Raw genomic sequence first — 25,332 nt, forward strand, 5'->3', positions numbered from 1 at the left:
GATGAGCTGAGCTCACGATCAACAGGGCATGCGCACTTCAGAAATTCTTGCTTACGTGGAAACTTGTCCAGGAATGCCTAAAGAAGATACCTTTCAGTTGATTTTAAATCTTAGATTAGACTAGATCTCTGAGCTTTCTAAGGCTTTTTGTTCTGTAGACTGCCCAAACCACAGTTCTTCATTGCAAGTTGATAACTCCCATGTGGTGGATTGGTGCAGTAGTGGGGAAAATCTCTGTGTTTCCGTAGGTGTGCCCATTTGGAGAAACTGAGCTTTCTGGGTGTGTAGTGTAGTTACTGAAGGAGAGTGTACTTGTAGAGCTCAGACCTTGTGGAAAGCGTTCGTGCTCAAACCCAAGCTGGGTTTGTGAAGCCATAGGTACAGAGGACTCATATCGTCCTGATGGTGGTGTAGTGTCTTCTTTTTGTCATTAATTTGATCTCTGATAGTGTATTAAGAAATAGGTCTGATGGTTAATACTTTTAACTGGTTGTCTGCCGAACATAGCCATTTTTAAGATTCTCTAAAACATCTAACTTATCTGATTTTTGTCAGGACTTGGAGTAGCTGAGGATAAGATTGTTGCCCCAGGTCCTGGTAGGGACATTCCAGTGTTCTACCTGAGAGCTGGTTTGAGCTTCGGTTCTCCATGAATACCATTCTTATCTTGTGGAGTAGAAAATTGTTGTTAACGCTACCATACTTGGTTGCAGTACAGAGTACACAGAAATGTAATTGCAAAGAAGTCCCTCATGATCTTGCACCAGAGGCTATTCTGGTAGAGGTCACTGAATCTAAGGAAGGATTTTCAGATCTTCCCTTTGCTTACAAAACCTGTGATGCAGACAACACTGTATGGCCAAATCTCACAGCACATTAGAACTCAAAGGCTGTATGATCGTGCCATTGGAATCTCTTCTTTCTTAGTGCGGGAAGTACTTAATAGGAGAATTTACACTAGGTGAAAGTACTGGGTACTCTGCTATTGTGATTCTAGGTAAAATCTTAAAGTCCATCTAGAGGAACCTGTATCTTTATCATATTGAGCTATTTGAGCTGAAGGAACAAAGTTGTTAGGCAGGCCTTGATTCTGTCAGGCAGGCACGTGAAAATACTCGTATCTTTCTCATTCAGGCTCTGTTAAGTTAACAGAGAATCTGGCAACAAGATTTCATCTAGTCAGGGCTTGTTACTGCAGCGGAATGTCACCTTGTTGGTATGTGGTCTGTAAGGGTAACCTTTATAATCCCTGAAGTAAATTCTTTTCCATTGCATCTTTCCATGCATCTTTTCGATTTTCTTCCTGTTGTTACTTTTCTGAACACTTGTGGGGTCCAGATCCCATGATTCCTCTGATTTTTTTATTATTATTTCTTTTTTATCCACCTCATGTGGATACGTGTAGGCACTTCCTGATGCTGTAATTGACAGATGCTTGTCGTTGTCTTTCCTTCCTGGTCTTCTTATGTCCAGGACAAAACTTTGTCACTAGGAGAGCAGATCTCTGAGTAGATGCTACAACCTCTGCCTTACTGACTTCCACGTAACAAGTTACTGGAAACTATGTTATGGATTAGTCACGATAGAGCATGCTCTTCGGAAACCAGGGTATATTCTACGACAACTTGGACATTCCTCTGTTTGTGCTCAAATACCTGTCTGTCTTTAACACCTAAGACAAGATTTTTTTGGAGATCTCTATTAATCATTTTTATGCTGCACTGGAAATCTAATTTGCGTGAACGATGATTTTGTGGTTTTATTTTTACTTGTTCAAATTTAAACTGAGTACATGAGCTGCCAAGGGGTTTGCTTGCCAGTAGGTAATGTTGGGATGTGTAGTATAAGCGTCAGCTTGGCTACTGTTCTCTTTTTCTTTTGTCCTTGTGGTTCAGTATCTTTCTGATTGCACGATACTGAGATGCATGTGCCAGCAAGGGATGGAGCATAAGCCTTTTTACATACTATTTGGACAAAAGAATTCCTTAGTCTTGAGTGTCTGTGGAAAGTCATCTAGAATAAATTATGAGCAGGTGGACTGAAATAAAAAAGAAAACTTTGAGCTTGAAGAATTCAGCTTTACGTTAGCTTTATTTTATCTACTGGAACTTTTTCACGTATCTAGCACTATAATAAGAGTACATATGTTTGGCTGCTGGTGTTAAAATATTTGGCAAAGATGTGATGTGATAAATATTTTCCTATTCCTCTTCTTCCTACACCATAGCTCATAAATCTGTGACACAGTTTTCATTATCAGAATGTATATTCAGAGCATAGAAGAAAATTTGTAACCTATTTAATATGTCCGTGCTGCGTTCTGTCAAATGTCTTCCAGTAGTTAAATCCGGCCCCATTCCTCTGTTCTTTAAATGCTCCCCACCCTCAAACATGTGCTTTATTCTCCTTGGACTATAATCTAGAAAAGGAGTACTGGGAAAAAAAAAATAATCATGGAGTCATTACATTTTCCCTTTTAAGCAGAGATAAACAGATCAGCTTATAACCTTGTTTTTGCAAAAGTGACCATGAGTAACACTGTTAAAAATACTTTTGGCAGTTATCTTCTGTATGCTTTTTTTTAATAGGTTCTTTAAAAAAAATTACAAAATGACTTTGTTTACAGATAGCAGATCAGATGTTCTTTCATAGTGATTATCGGCCCCTTATCCGTGATGCCAACAACTTTGTCCTGGATGAACAGACACAGCAGGCTCCACACCTTATGCCTCCCCCATTTTTGGTTGATGTGGATGGCAACCCTCATCCTGCAAGGTATCAGAGGCTAGTTCCTGGTCGTGAGAACTGCAGGGAGGAACAGCTTATTCCTCAGATGGGAGTGACATCTTCAGGTATGGAAAACTTAAATTCAGTACACAGTAGCCTATCTAGTTATCCGCAGGTGTTCTACACTTTCCCTTTCACTTTGTCTTTCTTCTTCATTTCTGGGCATAGTTGTTCACGTAGCGTGGAGGAATTGCAGTGTTTTTGGCACTGATTGCTTGTGACAATTTCACTTACAGTATCATCATCGATTAAGTCAGTACTAGTTGATGGTACAATGCCAGGTAGGTTGGAGCTCATTTCATTATTGGAACAGTGTATGATGCTGAGTGAGCTTTCAGTTGACCTCTTTGGGGTAAGGTTTCCAATTTCAGAAAACCTAGGAAATAGACTGATCTTCCACAGATCAGTTGGAACAGGTAATGCCTCCAAGAAGAGAAGGATGAGGGGACACCTGAAACATGCAAAATCCTCTTCCTCTTTACATGAAGCTTTGGTTTGGTTAGAGAACTCTGAAGACTTGATGAGGATAGAAAATCTAGGAAGTTCCTAGAAAGTTGTATCCTCCATGCACACAACATGGGAGGAACGTGCATATTTTAGGCCACTGGCTGGCTGCTGGAAACTGCTTAAATGTGGCTCGCGTGGGTGAGGATGTAAAAATTATGCCTACTTGTTACCTGTCACTAGTTCCATATTAGTATGAATGAGCAAACAGTGACTGGTGAAAGTAGCTTTAAATGTTTTTAAGATAAGCATTGTTAAGTATTTGGATACTCTAGAAGATAGGGGAAAACTGACTGTGCCTGTAAATAGTGGCTTAAATGTACACCATACTTAAACCTGTGGTGGGTCAGACATCCCAGGAAGGTTAACTGACAGTGTTGTTACCAAAAGATCTCTCTATCCTCATTTGTAGACCTGAGGATTACAAGCCACTGAATACTTCTAGTGTTTTTTTAAGGAGCATTTCCATATTTCCTCCAAAATTAGAGGAAGAAATGCTGCCTGAGAACCACCTGTAAGAAGGAAAAAGAATCCTTTCTGGTCAATATATACCATGTTTTATCTCTGATGTTTTTAGCTAGTGGCTTTCAAGCTAAATTCGATTTCCAAGGAAGGATGCAGTTTTACTTGGTTGTTACAGTTACAGCACGGATCCGTGACATTCTGAAGTTCTTCAAATTTGAAAACGTCCTGGGAACGTTCTCCAGTATAACATCTTGAAACAAGTTGGACTCTGCATACAGACCCAACAGTATTAAATTTAATGGTGTGGCTGCATGGCAGGAAGATGACGTCCATAGCATTTTGTTTAATGGCAGGCTGACAGCCAGCCAGAGAGATTTGGGAGAGACAGAAAACATTTTTCAACCTCTTACAGTTTAGCAACAATATGTGCAGTCTTATGCTGAGCTAAACTATGTTCATGTATTTTATATGTTCCTTCCACTAAGGAAGCTCCATTTCTTTCTGAAACTTTATTGTGGGATTTGATGATTTTCCCTCAGAGCACTGACAATTTATTTCTTCTTAAGTTTTCTGCAGTGGCTTGTAAGAGTAGGGTGAATTTAAATAGTCATGCTTGATTTACTGCGTAGATGTATGTGAAGCTTCTTTAAACCGATGTTTTGAAAAAATCAAATATATACCAGTGTCTTTATTGTTGCATTTTTTTAAAAAAACTTGCTGTTACTTGCAGAGGCAAAAACTCACAAGCTAGATATATAAAAACATTCATTTTGTTTACGTAGCAGTTTCCTTATTTAGGATCATTCTTAGGTCATTAGTAGCATTTCCCATTGTTTTCAGTAGGTAGTGCATTTGCTCATGAGATCACCAATTAAATCTGACTGTCTCGCTATATGAGTCAGAAAACATCCAGCTGTGGTTACACCAGAGCTCATTCCATGATTCCAAGCTTCTGCTGCTTTAGGGAGGTTGACTTCAACTACAGTAACCTTGAAACTCTGAGAGCAGTATCTTAAATATTTATGTTCTTTCTGCATATCGTCATCTGTTAAGAGATAGCTGCTTCTGTGTAGCCACATAATCAAAGCTCTTCATTTCATAGCACAATTACTGTAATAGCTTGTCTTTGATCTTGAAAAGTGCAGTTTATATTATGATATCTCTTTGGAATCATGCTGGGAAAATAATTTCTGTAGCTTGTTTCTCTTAACATTGCAAAGTTTTGCAAATTCTGCTTCTCTTGACCAGAGCTTCCCACCACTCTGCTCCACAATCTGACTGTCCCCTGTGGAGGTGTCTGACTTCTTTTTCCAATCAGTACTGTAACCCTTGTTGTTTTTTTTTTCTCCATACCCCTCTAATTTTTTTTGTGACCATTGTGAATATGAAAAGAGGTTTTGTGCTGTTTATGCTCATGTACTGTGTATTTTGCTTGCTGCACAGAAGCAGAAGTGATTACAAGATGATAATACTGTGAGAACCCAAAAGGAGGTTGTTTCACATACCAAAGAAAATTAGTATTACCTAACCTGTGTCATCTTTATGCCTATGTGGAGCTCAATCAAGCATTTTTACTGCTTGGTATTCTCTAGTATAGATAATTCTTTTCTAATTCAGTTAGACCTTCTTTATGTAGTTCTTCCTTGAAGCTTATACTAAAGTGTTTTATAATGCACTTGGGGCAGGCTGAGCAAGCATTTGAACAATTTACATTGCCTGAGCTGACAAACAGCAGTTGTATTAAGTTTCTGTGGCTTGCTGGCACTTGATCAAATTTAAACTTTTATTAGGAGTGTCATGTGATCATCTTGACCCTGCTGTAGAAAATATAATGCTCTCAATATATTAAGAAAAAAATTGTCCTGTTTAAAAAATGGCTGTTAAAAAATATGAATTAGCCCAAACTTGCACATATGATTATATGCTGTACTTGTAAGTTTCAAAGCTAAAACTTAGATGAGCTGTTTGAAACACTTGGTTCTTCAAATCAACATTTGTGTGTTGTTTTCTTGTGTATTTTACTTCACAGGATTGAATCAAGTTCTTAGTCAACAAGCAAATCAAGAAGTTAGTCCGTTGGATAGCATGATTCAGAGACTTCAGCAAGAGCAGGACCAGAGACGCTCTGGGGAGGCAGGAACCAGTAGTACCAGCCGGATAAGCAGAGGTAGATTACGGGGGGATTGGTATTGTGGCTTTTCTATTGAAGCAGCTGAGAGTTGGAAAACTTAAATAACTTGTAAATTTTGTTGAACTATTAGAAAGGAGGTACGGAGCCATAGAGAATAATAAAGTTTTCCCATCTTTTTTTACCTTTCTGCAAAATCTCAGTATTCTTAACATTACAAATTTATCTTTGTAAAGTCGTCTGCTCACTGAAGGAACTCGCAGCAACTGTGTTCCTTTAGAAATAACTACGCTACTGTTTAATCTAGAATGGGCCATCTACTTGATTGAAATCTGAATTGTCTCAAATAGGGAAACAGAGGGAGAAAAGAAGGAAGGAGCTGCTTGTTTCTCAGTACAGCTGTTCCATGTTTCAGTGTCTCGCACCAGATTACATGGTAGTTTTCAGCACTTACCATGGTTGGCAATCCACCTGGGAATGTAAGAATAGCTAGTGTATGGAAAGATGTGGAAAAATGTTGAAATTTTGCTACAGTATAGGTGTTTGGAGGATCTTGTGCGTGTGGTTTTGTTTTGGGTTTTTTTATCTTTTGATCACTTCAATTTCTTGTCTGTAAATTTTACAGCTTGGATTCCTAATAATTTCCAGTATTGTGGCTTCATTTTTTTTGAAGGTAGAAGACTGTTTAAGGAATACACTGATTCAGTGAGATAGCTTACCGTTTTAGAATACGGATCTAGAGTGCAATAGTCACCTTCTCATAAAGGTTTTCAAAAGCATTTTTGAAGAAAAGCAAACTAATTAAACATTTGCTTCACTTGAGATTGTTGATACGTATGCTCCTTTTCAGTGTGAAGTTTTAAACAGAGTACTGCAGCCCAGTAGCTGTTTAAGTGGGTGTGTTGTGGTGACTAAGAAATTGCTGAAATAATTATATTCAGTTGATATTTGATTTCTCTTGAAGTAATAGATTAAGTAAAATTCTTTTTTTACCTTTCATTTTGAGTTTTTCTTTTTAAATGCTTCCCTTAGAATTTGAGATCAAGTACAACTATAACTTTTTGACTTTTTAGGATCTGTAAGTTCTACCTCAGAAGTACATTCACCACCAAATATAGGATTAAGACGCAGCGGACAAATTGAAGGTGTGCGTCAGATGCATAGCAACGCACCAAGGAGTGAAATAGCCACTGAGCGGGACCTTGTGGCTTGGAGTCGAAGAGTTGTAGTGCCTGAACTGTCTTCTGGTGTGGCCAGGTAAACATACGCCAAGTTTGCGGTGAATTTTAGTTCAGTGTACTTAATTAAATTGAACAGTTTCGGAATTCACATTGTCATAGAACTGTTGTGGTATTTATCTGTTCTGTGATCTCACATTTCTTACAAAATCAGTTTCAGTTTGAAATCGGTTGTTGTTTGCATATCACTTAAAAAGTCTTGAAATTATACAAGTATTGTGAATAAAAATTGACCATTTCACAAATGGCGGAGTAATTTAACTTGTACATGCAATGGAGTCTAGCTGCCTCAGTGTTTTCTGACGTAGCGTAAGATTACAGTATGTTTTAACTCCATTTGTTCCTGCCATTATATGGTATTTTATGGCTGGGATGCTGACCTAATCCATTAGGTGCAGGAGGTGAATTTTGATTTCCAAACTGGAACTTTATTTCATCCAGTAATTAACTCTTGTGATGAATACTTGTGTCAATAGCCACCCTACTTGCCACAATCAAACATAAGCTGCTCTAGCTTTCGGAAATAAGATTGAAAGCCTACTTTGTTCAGAAAGGGTAACTTTGAAGCCGTATTCTCACTGTAAAGAGAGAACTACTGTTCAAAGAATGTTATAAATGTCGAACATTTATTCCTTGATTTGGAATAGATCCTCTCAGTTGTAGTATTTTGCTTTAAAATTAACGTCTCAATTTTCTTTTTTCAGTAGGCAGGAAGAATGGAGAACAGCAAAGGGAGAAGAAGAAGTAAGGGTCTATCGATCAGAAGAGAAAAGAAAACACGTAACAAGTCACATTCAAAGAGAAAACAAAATACCTACTTTCTCTAAGGTAAATATTCACTTGTACCTTATCATAGTAGGAAGCATGAAATTTAACTCAATGTGTTAGGCCACATAAATTTACTCTTCTCAGTTTTAAATTTAAAAAACAGGGGTACAGGAATTTGTTTACCTTCCCAGAATGAGGAAGCATGTCTCTACTGATGTTTCACTGTGTTCTAAGTAAACAATGGGGATTGCTTTTAGAACCCCCTAAGTGAGAAGCCCTGTGAATCTGGCGTTAGGGACATGATTTGCTGTAGGGAGTCTGTCACTATTAATCAATACATCCCGCTACTGTTGTCTGCTGTTTGACATACTGTTCTGTGGAAAGGTTCGATTAAAACGGAAGTCATAGTTATTAACCTTAGCACATTTAAATACGTCTCCAAATACAGAATTGGGTATTTCTGTCATGGTACCCTGATAATCATAGTGAGGTTTTTTTATGGGTTGTATTGAAAAAGAAATTGTGATAACTCACTTGACGTTTTCGTATAACTTGCAAAAATATTTCATCTTAAGCCTTTATGCTGGTAAGAAAATGTGAGGGAAGTATATGTTTACAAAAATCACTTTATGTTTTGTTTGTTAGAAATTATTTTATCTATGTATCTCACATGCTTATCTATGCTTTTCTAGCTAAATAACCAGTTATATTTTGTAATAAAGGAAGTAAATTTTAAGCAACTGTAAAGGAGAACCCATACTTTGGGTTTTGTAATACCCTTATTCTAGATGAGACTATTTCACCTTTAACCAAAAGCTTAGTATAATACAGGCCTTCAAGAGCGCCTGCAAATTGTCCATTGAAAAGTAAAAACATTTATGGAGTTCAAGGTGGAAAAATGAAGAAATGAAATATTAAGAACCAAGTATATGCTTTATCAGAGTACCATACTTAATGCCTGTGCTGTTTATTATTCACTTTCTTGGGGAGGAAGGGATGTCCTATAGGCGGTAGAAAGATAAATTTGAGATGGACGAGTTTCTACTTGATACTAAATTTGAGTGTTTGGTTTTGGTTCTTTTTTTCATACTTGACCAAAGTAAAGCTTTCAAAAGAAGTGAGGTAAACACTTCCCCACCCCCAAACAGTCTCCTAATCATTTTCAGTTTCTTTATCAAATTTCTTAAATGTTTCTTCAGTTTCTTTCTTGTATTAAAATTGTGTGCATTGCTGTCTTAAGAAATGGGACTGATACGCTAATTTCAATTCTGTAGTCACCAACATTAAGTGTGTTTGCCCAAGATAAAGCAAACAAATATTTTTTTCAGTATATCTCCGTTTTTTGTACATAGAGGGAAGAAGCTCTATGCCACTTACAGTTTTGGAGGTGGCCATGGCACGGCTCATTAATGAAATACCAAGACATTAGAAGTAGTGGTAACTCCTGTTTTTCTCTTAGGAATAATAGAAAATTGGCCTCATAAATACAGATTTTAACAGTTATTTCTTGTCTTGAGGGGATGTATTCTGGTGCTGAATTATAGACTTCTAGTTTAATTAAACGACTGCACTGCTCAAGGGTTTGGTGTTTTTTTTTCTTCAGCTACAGTCTAGTCAAAAGATCCTTTCTGATAATGTAAATTTCTCACAACTTACCCATAAATTTCTAATTGGGTTACAGTTTTCCTAAAATATCACTAAGACATAAAAATAGCAGAGTAGGCTAGTTGGTCCAGCATTTTGGTTTCAGTAATTATTTGTACTACATCTTTGTTTCAAAGAAACTTAATACGGATGTCTTGGAAAATCTTTTCTCGTAGGAGAAATTTTTTAGTCTCCGAACTTTAAAGGTAGCACTGGATCCTTTTGAGCCCCATATTTTCACTGTTGATTTTATGCTCATAAAATCCTTCTGAGGAAAAGCTAGCTTAGGAAAACCTTTCTTCTGTTTCATATATTTACTCAGAGATAAATGTGCCCTTCATTTATCTGGGTCCCTAGAGCATCTGTGATCTGGATTCTGATGCCCAGAATGTGAGGAAGAGATAACTTGGTAAATCCTTTAGTTGCTTCCCACCTTTGTCCTGAGAAAATACAGCAAAAAGCAGACAGTTGTGGTCTCTGCAGTTGAGTATTCCAGTAAATTTTCCATATAGACGTTATTGTGGAATTCAGTAACACTTTCAGAACATTTAAATAAATCCCTCTTAAACCTTACAGGACACTTTTTTGTGCCATCTTGGGACAAAAACCTCATATTCTTCCATAGTTTATTTTTCATTAAACGTGTTTATTTTTGGAGGACTTGGGTTGTTGAGAAATACACTAATTCAAATCCCTTGAGATAAATCTCTGAGGGATTCAGAAATGAGTAGGTATCAAATGGGCTTTTAAGTAAGCAAATTTGGAAGAAGAAAGGGTGCTTGATCCCAAGTGATTGAGTCTCCCAAGTAAATGAACTGCTCAGATTTTAGTGATTCTTGTTGTTCCTTATGGTTGGTATGAGCAACACTTTTGCTCAGTATCGGAAGAGTAAGAATGGTGAATTGGAATTGTCATCTTCTGTAGTGTCCCTAATAAAATCAAACAAACACCTGGGACGAGAAGCGAGACCAACTGCACTCCAAACACTGTTGTGTGATATTTTTAGGGTTGTTTTTTTTTTTTTATAGGAATCAGTAACTTAATTATAGCAGCTCTTCTGTTGCAGTCCTTTACAGTGACTGTGTGGCTTTAAATACAAGCTGTGTTAGGTTAAAGGCAGAACTGGAAAGTACGGTGTAAACCTTGCTTTTCCCTGAGTGCATGCAGTAGGTTTTGATACTGATACCTTGTAATTGATACTACAGTAGTGTTGCAAGACTACAGTCCTTTTGTGTTGTGTAGTGAATTCTTAAGGGTTTAATGAGAGAGTTTATGGTCTAGAGGAGATGGGGAACACCTCAAACAAAACGCAGGGGAAAACATCATCTTCTAGTAATATACAGACCTAAGAATTACAGCACTGAGAATTCTAAAAAGTGTGTCATTCTACAGTACTGTCAGCTGGTCTTGGAATGGAGTAAACAGGGCTTGTATTAAAACATTGTCCTCATATGTAATTTGAGTGGTATTCATACCAGTAGGAAATAATAATTTTTATATCAACTTTTGAAATTTATCGGTTCTGTTCATATAATAATGGTCAAATAATATTTTCTTCTGGTTCCCTTCTGACTTAGTCAAAAATACAGAAGTAAAAAGAAAAGGAGGGCAGGAACAAATGTTAGCATTTCAGATTACAAGCTAAAGTGTAGGTCAGTAAGGAAAAACGCAGAGAAGCTGTAATTACTTTTTGAGGAGATTCCAAAGTCCCGTTACTAATTTTTAGTCCAGGGTCATTACAGGATGTGTTAAAAGTACTACAGAATTATAGCTCAGTCTTTCTTCTTTGACAATATCTGCAACTTCGATGGAAGTCACATAATCATTCTGATATTTAAAGTGAGAAAGCCCACATTTCTTTGACACAGGTCATACTGAGAAGTGTTTGTACGTGATTGTTTGAGGGACTACTGGAGTTGTGTGGGAGAACGTAAAAGCTTGGGTATTTTGACCTGAATAGTATTTAGCATCACTGATCTGCATATCGTATCAAGAATTGCCTTTGACTTTCAAAGTCATTGGTGAGGAATAGGATTTTCTCTGATTATTATTGAACAAAACCACTTGAAAAACCAAAACAAACAAAACAAAACCCGTAATGACAGAGGATAGAATGTGGCATTGGCATTTTTTCATTTTCAAAATGGAATTGTTTTTTGGTTTGTGGTTTTTTTGTTTTTTTGTTTTTTTTTTTTCAGGAGCGTGCCAAAGATGAGAAGTGAGATAAATAGCATGTTTAGGTAAATGTTCCCAGTCCAGTTAATGAGAGTATTAGTTTATTTAACCACTGGGATTAGAGAGCATTTTAATAAATATGAAAGAGCGTGAAATTTGGGTATGCTAGAGGGTTGATGTGGTGTGTGTCCTAGTAAAACAAAACAAAAATGGAAATATAGCTAATTACCATTAAGTGGAAATGATAAGTGGCAAAGAATTAAGATTGGAGATTGTTATGGATGGACAAAAGTAAGCATAGGCCTCTGTTATTAGAGGTGCAAATGACTGTATTGTAAACTAACAGAAACCAGTGAGGAGAAATGTGTGTGGTGTTTTGCTGAAGGTAGCTTAGTTGTGTTTCCTCAAAAGTAGTAATTTTTCCACTTACACGTTATTTAAACACTACTTCCAGGTAAATCAGCAAGATAATGAGGAAAATCTGAAACCCATGAGACTAGCACTTAGTGCTTAGTGTCCGTTATTTTCACTGCTTTTTGGAACATTTCTCACTAATTTCTTATACGAATGTGTTGTGGTAAGAGTAAGATCTAAGTAATGACAAGCACTGATCCAGACTTGAGGAGAATATGGAAAGATGCTTTTTAACCAAAGAGAAAAATGACAGGATAAGAGGCAGTAAGCACAGACTGCTAAAACGAAAGAGGTTTTGCCTGAACATAAGGAAACATTTAGCTATGGGGCTGACTGAGCACTTGCACAGGCTGCTCAGAAGAGCTGTGGAGTCTCCAACCTTGGAGATGCTCAGAAGCTCTCTGGACATGGTCCTGGGCAACTGGCTGTAGGTGGCTGTGTTTGAGCAGGGGAGTTGGACAAGATGACCTCCAGAGATCCCTTCCAACCTCAGCCATTCTGTGAAATTGTTTTATGTACTAACAGCTTGGGGGATTTGTTATATTTATCATCTGGGGAGAACTCATGCTCATTGAGGAATGTTTAACGTGGACAAAGGTACTTATTAATGACCTCAGTGATGCAAAAAAAAAATTTCCAGATAATAAGAACCGAAATTCAATAAGGGCAAATTTAAGTTCAGAGATAAACGTTAGGTTGAAGAATTTAAATAGCGTATCTAGTCAAGAGTGAAAACAGTTATGTAGGCTAATTGAGAAATAGATTATTTTTTTTTTCAGCATAACAGTTAAAAGGTAATGTTGTGAAAACCACAGGCAGACAAAAAAGCCAAAATCTCCTTTCTTAGTCTTGAAGAGGCTGTAAGCATTCGTTTAATGTTGAGATTCTGATACTGGACATAGCCCTGCTCCTGTTTAACTTTCTACTAGAGGCTAATTCCTTGTCTTAAGGAAGGAGGAACCATTTTCAGATAAAGAATAGATACTGCTGGTGAAGGAATACTATGAAATCGCTACAGCCAAAGCTTTCCAAAATTGCTGCAGCCCTATATGAAAGCGTAGCAAAGCTGCGCTTCCTGGTGGAGTCAGGGTCATAAGAACAGTAGAACACAGTGGTCTGAGTTGTCGGGACACCACTGAGTTTCCACTGTGTCTGTCACAAATGGTGTTACAAAGAATCTCAGCAGTGTCCAGGTGACACATTTGTATCTGTCCCTCTCAAATACAGGAAGTGCCATTATTTGTATTTTGTATAAAAACTGTTCAGACGGCAGCTGTAATTTCTACAGATTTGCTCTGATATTGACTGGAAGTCTTGGATATGATACAAGGTACTTGTCAGCATATATGACTGTTCATCAAAGTGTATTGAGAGAGAGAAAGTGATGATAAAATCTCAAATCACAGATAATTTTGGCTTTATTTCTACGCCTTACATTCAGAATCACAGAATGGTAGGGGTTGGAAGGAACCTTAAGACATCATCTAGTCCAACCCCCCTGCCAGAGCAGGTTCACCAAGAGCAGGCTGGACAGGAATGTGTCCAGGCAGGTTTTGAATATCTCCAATGAAGGAGATTCCACCACCTCTCTGGGCAGCCTGTTTCAGTGCTCCTTATGTTCAGACAGAATTTCCTGTGTTCCAGTTTGTGCCCGTTGCGCCTTGTCCTGTCACTGGGCACCACTGAGAAGAGTATGACCCCGTTGTCTTGACACCTCCCTTTAGATATTGATAAGCATTGATGAGATCCCCTCTCAAGTCTTCTCTTTTCCAGGCCAAACAGACCCAGGTCTCTCAGCCTTTCCTTATGACAGAGACACTCCAGTACCTTGGTCATCTTTGTAGACCTCTGCTGGACTCTCCACAGTAATTCCTTGTCTTTCTTGAACTGGGGAGTTAGTTGAAATTGACAGTACAATTTCAAGCTCTTTCTTTAGGATATACTTTGGGGGGTGGTGGGAGTGGTGAAAGACCATCTAGCTGTGTTTCCTCAGTCATTGTTGAAAATGTTGGTGATAGATTCCATTTTGTCAGAAAAAGCTTGTACTGTTTTATATTTTTAGTTAAAACTTCACACTCAATCCCACCCTTTCCCCAGATAAATAAAGATCTGCCTGACCTGCAGCTTCTCATCAGATTTTGGCAAAACTGTGTTGTATGGGAGTGATGTTAAAATACATTTTTTGGCAAGATGTATACCTCATGGTCCCTTTCTGGTCCCTGCTTGAGACAAGGTGACATCCAGAGGTCCCTTCTGACTTCAGTCATTCTGTCATTGTGTTACTTATGGATAACTACCTGTGGTTTTGTCTTCAGGGTTTTTTTTTCCCCTTCTTGTTTGGGCATTGCATCCTTCCCAAAGTAGTTTGTTACCGGTTGGCATCACTATGGCCCAATATTTATATGGTGATGTTATTTGCTTCTATGAAGGAATGATCAGGCGGGCAGGGGATGTCCTTTTCCTTAAGCTTTGAACTGCCAAAAAGAGAAGAACTTTTTTCCAAAACCAAAGAGTAATGCAAAGCACTTCAGTTTTCCAAGGATCCGTAGTTCTAGTATAATAGAGAAAAGCTGTATTTAGAATAGCCTTTTGAGAAATCTCACCTCTCACCTCTGAATAAATATGGAGATGTAAATTTTTAGGACTTCTATTTCTATGGAGAAGACATAAGCACTAGTCAGGCTGTAATGTAGCTTCTGCAAAATTTGTCTTCATTATTGTAAAGGATACTTGACTAGTTTGTTTTCATTGAGCTTAGGTGATTCCATTCTGTTGACTGTGCCTTTTCATACTGTGTTTCATGATACTAAGAGGTTGATGGGCTTTATTTAAAAAAAAAAAAAAAAAAAAAGTCGCAATTCAGTAGCAGAAGCAAGTTGCTTTCACGCTGGCTTTTGTGACCTCTCTGCTTGAGCAATGAATCTTGAGAACTTGATGAGAAGTGAGCAGCCCCAGAAGGCTGTGTGATGGGCTCAGCCACTAGTTGTCTCAGAGCTGTTCTGGGTCAGGTCAGAGCAGCTGGAGGAGATCTGGTATGTGCTGCCAGTTTGAATCCAGAAGAAGGAATGCCTCTGGTCTCAGAAGTGTTGGGCAATGTTAAAATGCTGATTGCCGAGTAGTCCCATTAGAAGTTTCTCTGGTAGCTGCACTGTCAATGGTAGCTTCCCCAACTTGAATTCACTGGACAGAACAGAAACACTGAATAGAGCATAGAGCAGTTTGTGTTGGTCCTGTGCGCTTTGGTGAAAACTGTAAGGCAGTTGTGTGGATCAGTGTGCTGGCCTGCCCTCCTGAACTGTTGCAGTTGTGCCAGAAAAAGGTGCGTATCTTCTAACAGGGAGGGTAGGAGAAAAGCTCTAGTTACCAGAGTTCTGCATTTTAAGGAAAATTACTGTGGCTGAGGAAACCCAAATCTTAGCTACTACTGCTTAGCCGGTTTTTAGTACAGTTTTCACCAAAATGTGTTTTGAGTTTTTTCCTTAATGAGGAGATTTAACCTCATGAACCAGCTTTTATCATACATGACAGGAAAGATGTTCTCTTTCCTACAAAAGACAAAAATCCAAGAGAACTAGGCACAAGCAGTCCGCCTGATAGAAGGCTCTGATAATATTAGTATGTTTCTGTGGTTTGCTCTAGTTCTGCTGGTTTCTTCATCTCAGGGACTGTTTTTTTCAACCGTATCAGCACCTAATTGATTAGATCTGAGGTTTGGAAGCAAGGAGAGCCCTGGGGATGCATACATCCTTTTGCGGCATCTAGGAATGTGTCCAAAAACTGCTTCATTGGATCTGAGCTAGGATGAAGTTCAGATATCCATGCCAAAAGAGTTAGCACAAAACTCTTGAAATTGAGATCATAGCTCTCGATTATTTTTTTTTTGCCAAGGTTTGCGGACTAATACAAGATGATACACTTTGTGTTGAGAGCAAGTGTTTGCCTTATTATACGTTCTACAGGAGGAGCAAAATATTTTTATGCTGGAATGTGAAGTGTTTCTTAATTACAGCCTTATTTCATTCTTCTGAGCTTCATAAAAACTCAGATTCTTTCCAACTGACTCATTCATTTGAAGTCTTCCAAGCGTCATCTTACCATTTAAAGGCCTTTACTTGGTAACAGTTATGTCTGTATGCTAAGGGATGTATTACTGTATGAGTCTCTCTTTAATAGATCTGACCACTCAATTGCAAAAGAACACACTCTGGAGTTTTCTGTAAGAGTCCCCTTTCCTCTGGCCGTTTTTAGTGTAACTTTGAGCTGTTACAAGCTCTTAGCAGCCTATCAGTAATTAATTGATACATACCTTGTAGAGAATGAAGAGTTTTAATAACTCAAGATAAGACTTTTCCATTATATCTGGGAAGAAATTTTAATTAATTCCAGAATATACTGAAACGATTGGTGCTTACACTCAACTTACGTGGAGTGTTTTCTTCAGCAGCTCTTTAATTTTGGACTTGTGGTCTGTTTTAAATTTTTGTGGTGTTGAAACTTGTATCTTTTTGCTGCTGCAAAAGTTGCTTCCTGGAATACTATTACTAAAGAAAGTGCTATGTATTAATAAAACGTATACTCAAAAATGATGTATTTTGACTTTCATGTTTTCACAGAACCATTCTCATGATCATTTACTAGACACTAGTGACTCAAGAAAACAGCAAGCTAATCAGCACAACTACCGTACAAGATACGCAGTAGAAGAAACTGCAAGGCCTGCAGAAGAGTTAGAAAATGGACATAGTTCCTCAGATGTAAGATTCTTATTCATGAGGCAATCTTATTTATTCCATTTCTACTCATTAAGCTCCTGCTTCAGCTAATTAAACACTTCCTAGTGGAAACTCGGGTTACGTTTTTCATTGTGCTTTTTCTTTCACCTCTTCAAAAATTGATGTTGAATTAGGTTTTCACGTGCTGTTTTATGTGTTTAGTTTTAACTAAAAAGTAACTGACGAAAGGGAGAAATGCTCATTTGTAAGGGCATTTGCAAAGTAAGTGTGTGCAATGTTAAATCTTCCCTATATTTGTGACCCTAATGAGTATGGCCCATGTGGCCTGTCAGTATCGTCACCGGCTCTAAGTGGCCCTGCTTGAACAGAACAGGGAGGTTGGACAATACGACCTCCAGAGGTCCCTTCAGCCTCAATCATTCTGTGCTTCTGTAGCTACAGTGAAGAAATGTATAATAAGAGTATATAAGGTTTGTACTGGTGGGTTTTTTTGATAATTAATTGAAAATTTGTGGAAATGCTACATTAAAAAGGGCTGGAAGTAATTTTAAAAAAGGTAAGCTAGCCTCTTTAAATGGAGATTGAGAAGCACTCGGGTCTCCACTGCCTATACGTTTGAAAAAAAGTTGATGTACACTGTGTGTCTGTCCAGGCATAAATATTTTCTTTCTTCTTCTCATTTAGTTAAGTCCATTGGAGTAAAGTAGCTATCTGCAAACTAAAATGCCTTTTTAGCAACAGGAAGCTTTTATAATGCTATATGTTTATAACACAAATAAAGCCTAGAAGAGTTTTAGTCATATTGTCATGAATTATAATTTCTTTGAGTTCCAAAGAAAATGCTTTCTTTTTCCCTGTCTCCCCCACACTTTGTTAGGAAGGAGAAGTAGTTGTTGCCAGTGGTGGAACATCAGAAGATGATGAAAGAGCATGGCACAGTGATGGCAGTTCTAGGTAAGTGACGGTATACCTTACAGAGAAAAGTCCTGCTGATAAATGTTAAATGATCTTCTCTCTAAGCGGTTAATGAATAATAACTAAAACTTGTGCACATTTAGAAGAGAAGATGAAAAGGAACTTAAATTTCAGGATTTAATTTTCAGCTATATTATTGACTAAAATTTAGGGAAGCTTTCATCCTTGTTTGCCGGAAGCAGAGTTGTTTCCAATTGGTTCTGCAGGAGGGTTGTTCTTTGCAGGCAGGCGCACGCTTCAGGCATGTGGTAGCAGTTTCCTATGACTGTCGGTCTGAGCTGTGTGACTGCCTCTGCTGAGCCTTGGCTTGAAATTAGAGAGCAAAGATTGAGATAGCTTCAACCCATCCTTCATTTCCTCTTTAGCAGATTTTGGGGTTTGGTTAACTTGTGTTTAAACCTATTCAAAACCAGAAGTCCTGAGAACAAGATCCAGACTTTAATATGTATCATCTTGAATTGACCAAGTAAACAGCGGATTCACTTCTGGTGATGCTTGGTTTACTACATTTAAACTGTAGATAGAATATAGGGGTTTAGGCGCTGGTTTTGACTATTAAAATTTTGTAGTTATCTGGACTGTTAACTATAATCTTGTATTGGGTTATGTTATATAATCCAATGCACCCCAAATAATTGCTTTTTAACTTCTGGGGTTTTAATTTTTTTTTTCTTTGGCATATCATACGTAGCGACTACTCTAGTGATTATTCTGACTGGACGGCAGATGCAGGAATCAATTTGCAACCACCAAAGAAAATTCCTAAAATTAAAACAAAGAAAGCAGAAAGTAGTTCAGAGGATGAAGAAGGACCTGAAAAGCAAAAGAAGCAAATTAAAAAGGAAAGGAAAAAAGGGATTGAGGAGAAGGATGGACCATCAACATCACCAAAGAAGAGGAAACCCAAAGAGAGAAAACAAAAGGTTAGATGTTCTTTGTATATTACAGGATGCTCACTCCTGCTGTCTTGGAAAGAACTGGGTGAATGATTCAGTTACGTATACAACTTAATGCTGTCTAATTTGAAAACACATCATGACTTGTAATAAATGATGACTACTGACTCTTGTAAGTCAAATGATAGATTGCTCTAATAATATGCTTTCTAAATATGATACATTTCACTTAAGGACCATTTTTAATGTCCTTAACGCCATCTTTTCTCAGACCAGAAGCTTCCTTTCTATGGATGTATTGAGTATTGGTATAACATGTGCTTGTAATTTTTCAGCTGTACTGTCTCCCCCCTTAATTGCAGCTTCTTTTAGCTCTGCACAACCATGTCAGTTTTTCTTCTACCACCAGGATGTATGATATTTTGCATTATACTTGCCACTACATTTCCATCAAGGGGAATTTCACTTGATCAGGATTTTGGTTTTGTCTGTTGGTGTTTTGTTTGCTTTTTAACATAACGATGTTATTCCAGTTTAGATTAGTACATGGAAATTTTCAGTGACTTTTGTTGTTTACAGTGTGTTGTGGTTTTGAGGGGGGGGTGTTTTGTTTTTAATTAAGTGTTAGATCAGAAGACTTTGTTTCTTCATTCTTCACAGAGACCAGAACTGATTTATCTGGTAGATGTTAATTGCTTTCATAAGCGCATAGCTTCTATTTTTGCAATACCCAAGGAAACCAATTTCATCATCTAAGTAACTAAATAACTGTTTTCTGTTTGTTTATAAGATTATGAGTCTTCAGATCATTACCTCAGTATTTCAGCCCTCATTAGAAGGTAGACTGACAAAACAGCTATTTTAATATGCAGATTGGCATAGTATCAGCTTTACTGGGAATCGCAGGTATGACATGCAGGATGTTAGGTGATAGTCTTTACTCCTTGATTAGGCTACTTTTTGCTTATTGTATGCAGTCATTGGTCGTAGTGTTGATACTAAAAGTATCTTGGTATTGATAACAGTCTGAAACCAGAAGAAGGTATGAGATGAGGAGAATAGATGGTGGTGTTTGGGTTTTTTTTGATGGTTGAAACCCCTAGTTTAGCTTTTTACTGTAAGACTAGCTGACAGCCTAGTGTTCCCACTTAGATTAAAGCCGAACTGAGTGTTTTGGGAATCTTGCATCTATTTTGGTCCCAGTTATCAAGATGTGGGAGGTCTTTGATTCTAAAAATATCAGACTTAGATATTTCAGATTTTGAAAGATGGGGCCTGCTCCTTTCTTGAATCACAAGAAAATACTAGGCTGGAAGGAATATCAGAAAGTCTTCCCTCTGCCCCTAGGAAGGATTAATTATACCTGTCATTCCTGACAGATGTTTGTTTTTGAAGTTTCTTGTGGTGGAGATTCTACCTTCTTACTGGGCAGAAAACTTACAATTCTTACTGGTAGAAAGTTCTTCCTGATTCCTACCCTGTATCAAAATTAGGGCTTTCCCCTGAGGAAAGAAGTTTTGACCATTTTTGTAGCCGGGCACAGAATCTTAGGAATTAAGAAAGGAGTAGAGAAAGAATGTCATTCTTCTCTATTAGCACATGAGCTGTCGAGATTTTTCAGCAGGGCTTACATTTCTAATCCCCCTCCACAAAAAATCAATCTAAAAAATGATACAGCAGTGAAGAAGGGCAAGAAAGGAGCACTCGTGAAGATCAAAGGTACAGAATATTTCTTTGGGGCAGACACAAAGAGGCTGACATGTAGAATGGAGAAAGTTTGGAGGAGATACGATAAAAAGCTTTTATAAAACTACAAATGGTTTAGAAATGAATAAGTGCAGAATTATTTCCTTCCTTATTTTGTTACAGTGAGATGTAACACCCAATGACACAGACATGAAGCTCAACAAAGAGCCCTTTCCCCATTCCACCCCCACCCCCTGAAAGCAAACAAAGACCCTAAACCCCCTGAGCACATAATCAGGTTGTGGAACTAATTACTAAAGGATTTAGTAGAGTTTCAGAAATGATTAGACAAATTCACTGGGACTGGTCTCTTCCTGATGATTAACTGAATTCAGGTTTGGCTTCCAGAGGGTCTTAAACTGATGATTAATGTGTGAAGTTATAACAAGGGAAGATTTTCTGTTTAAAGGCTGTATCTTATTACCTTCCCATAGTTCACTAATGAGCCAGACAGACTTTTCGCTGATGCAGTGCATCAGTTTTTCACAAGACAGGCCTGCTTGAACCTCAGAATCCACAAGCTGCTTCTATGTTAGTGATTTATTGCAAGGGAGAGATTCTGTTTTGATTTTTTGTTGTTGTTGTTATTGTTTGTTTTTAACTGCGTGTAGACTTTTTCTTGTGGTACCCGCCAGTGTCCAGTGGTGCGCTTGAAGCAGTTCCCATCCTGGTGAAACCAGATTTGGATTTGTGCAATGGAGTTACACGTGGAGTATCCCATTTGCTGTCTGGGGATGGAGGGTCTTCCTTCAGTCGGTAGCTACATGGAGTGGATTTCTGTACAACCATCCAAGGTTGCTTTCTGTACATGCACAAGATGCTGTTAATAATTTCAAAGAAAGCTGGCTTGAATGGTTGTACAAAAACCTGCTTTACTTGGCCTGTTAGACACAGGCATGCAGCCTGCACCTAGGACCAGCTGCTGCCGTGAGCTTCGTTACTGACAAATACATGATGTGGACATAAAATCTGAAAATGCACTTCCACAGCACATGATAGTAAATGTGCCAGTAGGTAATGTGGATGTGTCCAATTCGGGTCATTTCCACATGCTTTACCTCCGGTTAATGTTTGTTAATGTCTTCTCATTTTGTGGGATGCCTTAATTGGAGGCAGCTGTATAGTCGTGGTGTCTTATGGGCCAAGGCAACTGTGTGAATTTGGTTAAAGAGAATGGTATATTTCAGTTTTATCTCTTTTGGGGCATAAGACACAGTTACTGGAGTGTTAATAAATTCAGTCATTGTTAGAAGAGCACTACCACCACCCCTAAAACCAACAAACTAAAAAAAAAAAAATCAACTAAAAAAACCCCACTTATTTTTCAGATTATTGTTTTTGGTCTTGATGTTATTGTAAGCAGTTAAGTAAGACTTATCTTCACACTGGCAGTAGTTTGCTTTTTGCATTCAATATACTTAGGAAATGGCAGTTGATTTTAATAAAGTATGTCCCAAAATACAAGGCTTACTCAAATGTTAGTTTATTCATAATCTTCTGTGTGCATTTTCTTCAGAGGCTGGCTGTAGGAGTTCTGGCAGAAAATGGTTTGACACTGGAAGAATGGCTGCCTTCAGCATGGATTACAGACACTGTTCCTCGTCGGTGCCCATTTGTGCCACAGATGGGGGATGAGGTATTGTAGTTTTTCTGTGTTTTTGCTTCTTTCAGCTTGCTTTTGCCTTTTTTATTTTCTTATGTGCATTTTTCCCAGAGATTTATCATCAGAATATTTGGGATTTTTTTCAAAACATTCTTTGATCTGGCGAAAATTTGTTTTCACTTCCTGTAGTCTTTCCCATACTTAAAAAATACTCTGCCCAGTGTTGCTTTGACTTTTTTTATTCCATGCTGTTGCAGTAACATTCCTTCTTGTACTACATCCAGTGTGTTCATTTCCTTATGATGCGTGTATACAAGCTGTGTGAGATGCTTTGTCTAGTGAAACTAGTCCTTAGTTGTAAAGTAACCTGTATGCTGAAGAATAGGTAAGAAATCAAATATGAATTTAAGTTGCTTGGGAAGCCTCAGTTTGGGACTTGAAGCGAAAAATAGGAATTAAACCTCTGGGGAAATGGTGGGGGGGTTTGTGTGGTTTTTATTTGATTTTTTTTTTTTTTTAATTCATTTATTCTGAAGAAAAACTCTGATATTGTCCTTTTCAGTTGTGTTTCTGATACCAGAAAACTCCTGGTCTCTTACAACAGAAAACTACAAGGAAGTTTTGTATTTTATATGAACTAGACTGTAAACACTTTGTAAACATGGCCCAGGTGTCTCAAAATACAGTAGCAGAACACACCCACCAGTTTCTACTCTGGAATATATAGCATCTGAACACTGCAGTGAATTATATGAATAAGTAGTATCAGATAGAAGGCAGTCTTGAAAACCGGAGTCTGTGCATGTTTCCTAAAATCCCCTCAGGTTAAAATAAGAGGAAATAGCTGGCTTATGGTGTAGTTTGGTGGCTCTTCAGGGAGCGACATGTTTCTGAGGTACTAAACAGAGTTCTCATATAGCTCACACTTTTAGAAAGCAGTTGGAGATACTTGACGTGGTGGCAAAGCTGATTAACTTTGGTCCTGAGCTAGAGCTGTTTGTAGGCACCACCTTTTAGAAACTGAATGAGGAGCAGAGGCTGCATATGCAAGCAGTTTTGGTTTTACTGGATCACTTCATTGCTGCAGTTCGCAGCACAGCTATGCCAAAACTACATGGGCATTGCTAGTGAGGGAGGGAAGGAGCACTTCAAAGTGAGAATTGCAACCGGAGAAAATACTTATGTATTTATGCCCTTCAGCAAGCACGTTTCAGAGACTGTGCTGTTCAAAAGATCAAGTCCAAATAAATATATTTGGTGCCTGATGCCATCTAGATACAGTGAAGCCGCCAAGGATTTATCCGTACCATGTTATTCAGGAGACTTTAACATCGTATTGGTTCAGTAAGATAAACTGGTGTGTTTTGTTTGGCACCTGCCAAATAGCATGTGCAGTGTGTACTAGGAATATCTAAGCAGGCTACATCCTTTTGCTGAAAAATACTTTATATTGGTGAACAGGAAATTTCCTGTCCTGTGCCTAGAAAGCAGGAGTAGCTGCACAAACAGAGAGTAAGTTTGTAATCAAGCTGCTCAGTCTAAAATTCAGCCTCTGATACCTGCTCTCCCCAGTGAAAAGAAGCTATTCATCTAGAAATAAGAGATCCACAGAAATAAAAGATGGGTTTAATTAGAGAAATATGATAAGAGGTCTCGTGTGGCCTTCAAACATTTTCATGGATGGTCAGGTCTCGTGTGGCCTTCAAACATTTTGGTGGATGGGCAGTATGTTTTATAAGATTTGGGAGGAGAGATATTTCAAATTTGTTCTTACAGCTGTACAAACAAGTCAGAAAAACAGTAGTGCTATATTTAGTTAGTGCATAAGAATAGCACGTACCATCCCTTTTCCCTTAGTGAATACTGCCATTTACAGACCTTTGTCATGTGTCTTGAGGAATGGTGGAAAGCATACCAGAAAGATGGGACTGCAATTTCCCTATCTGATTGTCGAAATACAATGCATATTCGTTGGCGTATTCTGCCATTAACACAATAAAGAACAGTCTTGTCTGGGTACTACAACAAACGTGCAGAAGCAGGAATTCATCAAGATTTAAAAAGTAACATCCTGGAAAAAGGCATAAATTCTTTATTCTACAGATATCTTTCTGATGATGACAGAAGATGCAATGGTTAGAGTCATTTACAAAATAAAAATGGTTCACTTCTGTAAACAGTGGGTTGAATTTATGTAGGAGTTTAGCAGAAACAGTAAGTGTAGGAGGAATTGTTTGTAGCCAGTGTCACTAAGTGGATTTTTTGGTTTGATTCACTGGAAAGTATGGGAAACAATTGTCACAACGTTGAAAGTGTAATTTAAAATTGGCATTATTTTAGGTCTGTGTCTCAGAAGCCTCTGTTGCTTTTCCTGCCTGTTTAGATTCTGACAGTGCATAGGAGATTCTTACTGCTTTTCGTGCCTTCTGTAACTACTGTGTGTTTTCTGCCTATGAGGATATTGTGCATGTCGAATACTATGGAAAAAGAAGCGTTTAAAAGAATTGTGGTGCTGAGTCCTTTTCCATTTCAAAAAAAAAAAACCAAAACAAAACTTGTCACGTGACATGAAGATAGTTCAGTAACTGTTAATGTAGAAACTTGATAGATGCTTGTTTATAATCTTTTATGATGCAACAGCTTTGGAGAGCGTGTCGAAATACAAATGTTAATGTGTTTATTTGTTATAAATGTATTTTAAAACTTAGTGAGGGCTTTTCACTCTGCTTTTTTTGTTCTGTCAGACCTTTACATTTAAGTTGTTGTGTGCTACTTGGTGGAAATCCCACGTTTATGGCTTAGGGCACTTCTAGAGGATTTTTTTATGTGGAATGCATCATACCTGGAATACAGCTGTTTATCAGTTCTTTGTTCTGTTTACTTTGAGGAACCTCTGTTTTGCATTTCAGATAGATTCCTTGCATATATGTTTAAGGTTTTGAGCATACTACTTTATTACAATAATGGTTTATAACAAAAATAGTCATCCACGTGGTATCGTATACTACAGGATCAAAGTAAAACTAATAGATTCTGGATGACTGAACCATGGAAATTTATAGTGGAAGGATTTGGAAATTTTTAATAGGCACTTGAAATGTCCATTTTCCGTTTGTTAGTGTCTTTGTTAGGCTGTTTGTTCGGTGGTATGGGAGCAAACATGAAAATCTTACCAGAACAATAACAAACAGCTGAATTTTCCTTCTAGAATATATTTCTTATTCAAAAAAGATATGATTAGCCAGATAGTTATTTT

At 37.8% G+C, this 25,332-nt stretch overlaps 1 protein-coding gene across 3 annotated transcripts in view; it reads left to right on the forward strand.

Annotated features, from left to right (window-relative positions):
- PHIP (pleckstrin homology domain interacting protein) overlaps nucleotides 1-25,332 on the forward strand; it is a 118,428-nt gene that overhangs the window by 62,084 nt on the left and 31,012 nt on the right. For all 3 annotated transcript variants that reach the window (XM_054194606.1, XM_054194607.1, XM_054194608.1), the window contains exons 17-24: nucleotides 2,627-2,852; nucleotides 5,786-5,923; nucleotides 6,958-7,141; nucleotides 7,827-7,950; nucleotides 16,737-16,877; nucleotides 17,734-17,810; nucleotides 18,523-18,754; nucleotides 21,990-22,109. In XM_054194606.1, the coding sequence (XP_054050581.1) occupies nucleotides 2,627-2,852; nucleotides 5,786-5,923; nucleotides 6,958-7,141; nucleotides 7,827-7,950; nucleotides 16,737-16,877; nucleotides 17,734-17,810; nucleotides 18,523-18,754; nucleotides 21,990-22,109 (1,242 nt within the window). The remainder of the gene's footprint in view (nucleotides 1-2,626; nucleotides 2,853-5,785; nucleotides 5,924-6,957; nucleotides 7,142-7,826; nucleotides 7,951-16,736; nucleotides 16,878-17,733; nucleotides 17,811-18,522; nucleotides 18,755-21,989; nucleotides 22,110-25,332) is intronic.

The sequence above is a fragment of the Rissa tridactyla genome, chromosome 3 (genome assembly GCF_028500815.1).
Source record: "Rissa tridactyla isolate bRisTri1 chromosome 3, bRisTri1.patW.cur.20221130, whole genome shotgun sequence".
Classification (NCBI taxonomy): domain Eukaryota; kingdom Metazoa; phylum Chordata; class Aves; order Charadriiformes; family Laridae; genus Rissa; species Rissa tridactyla.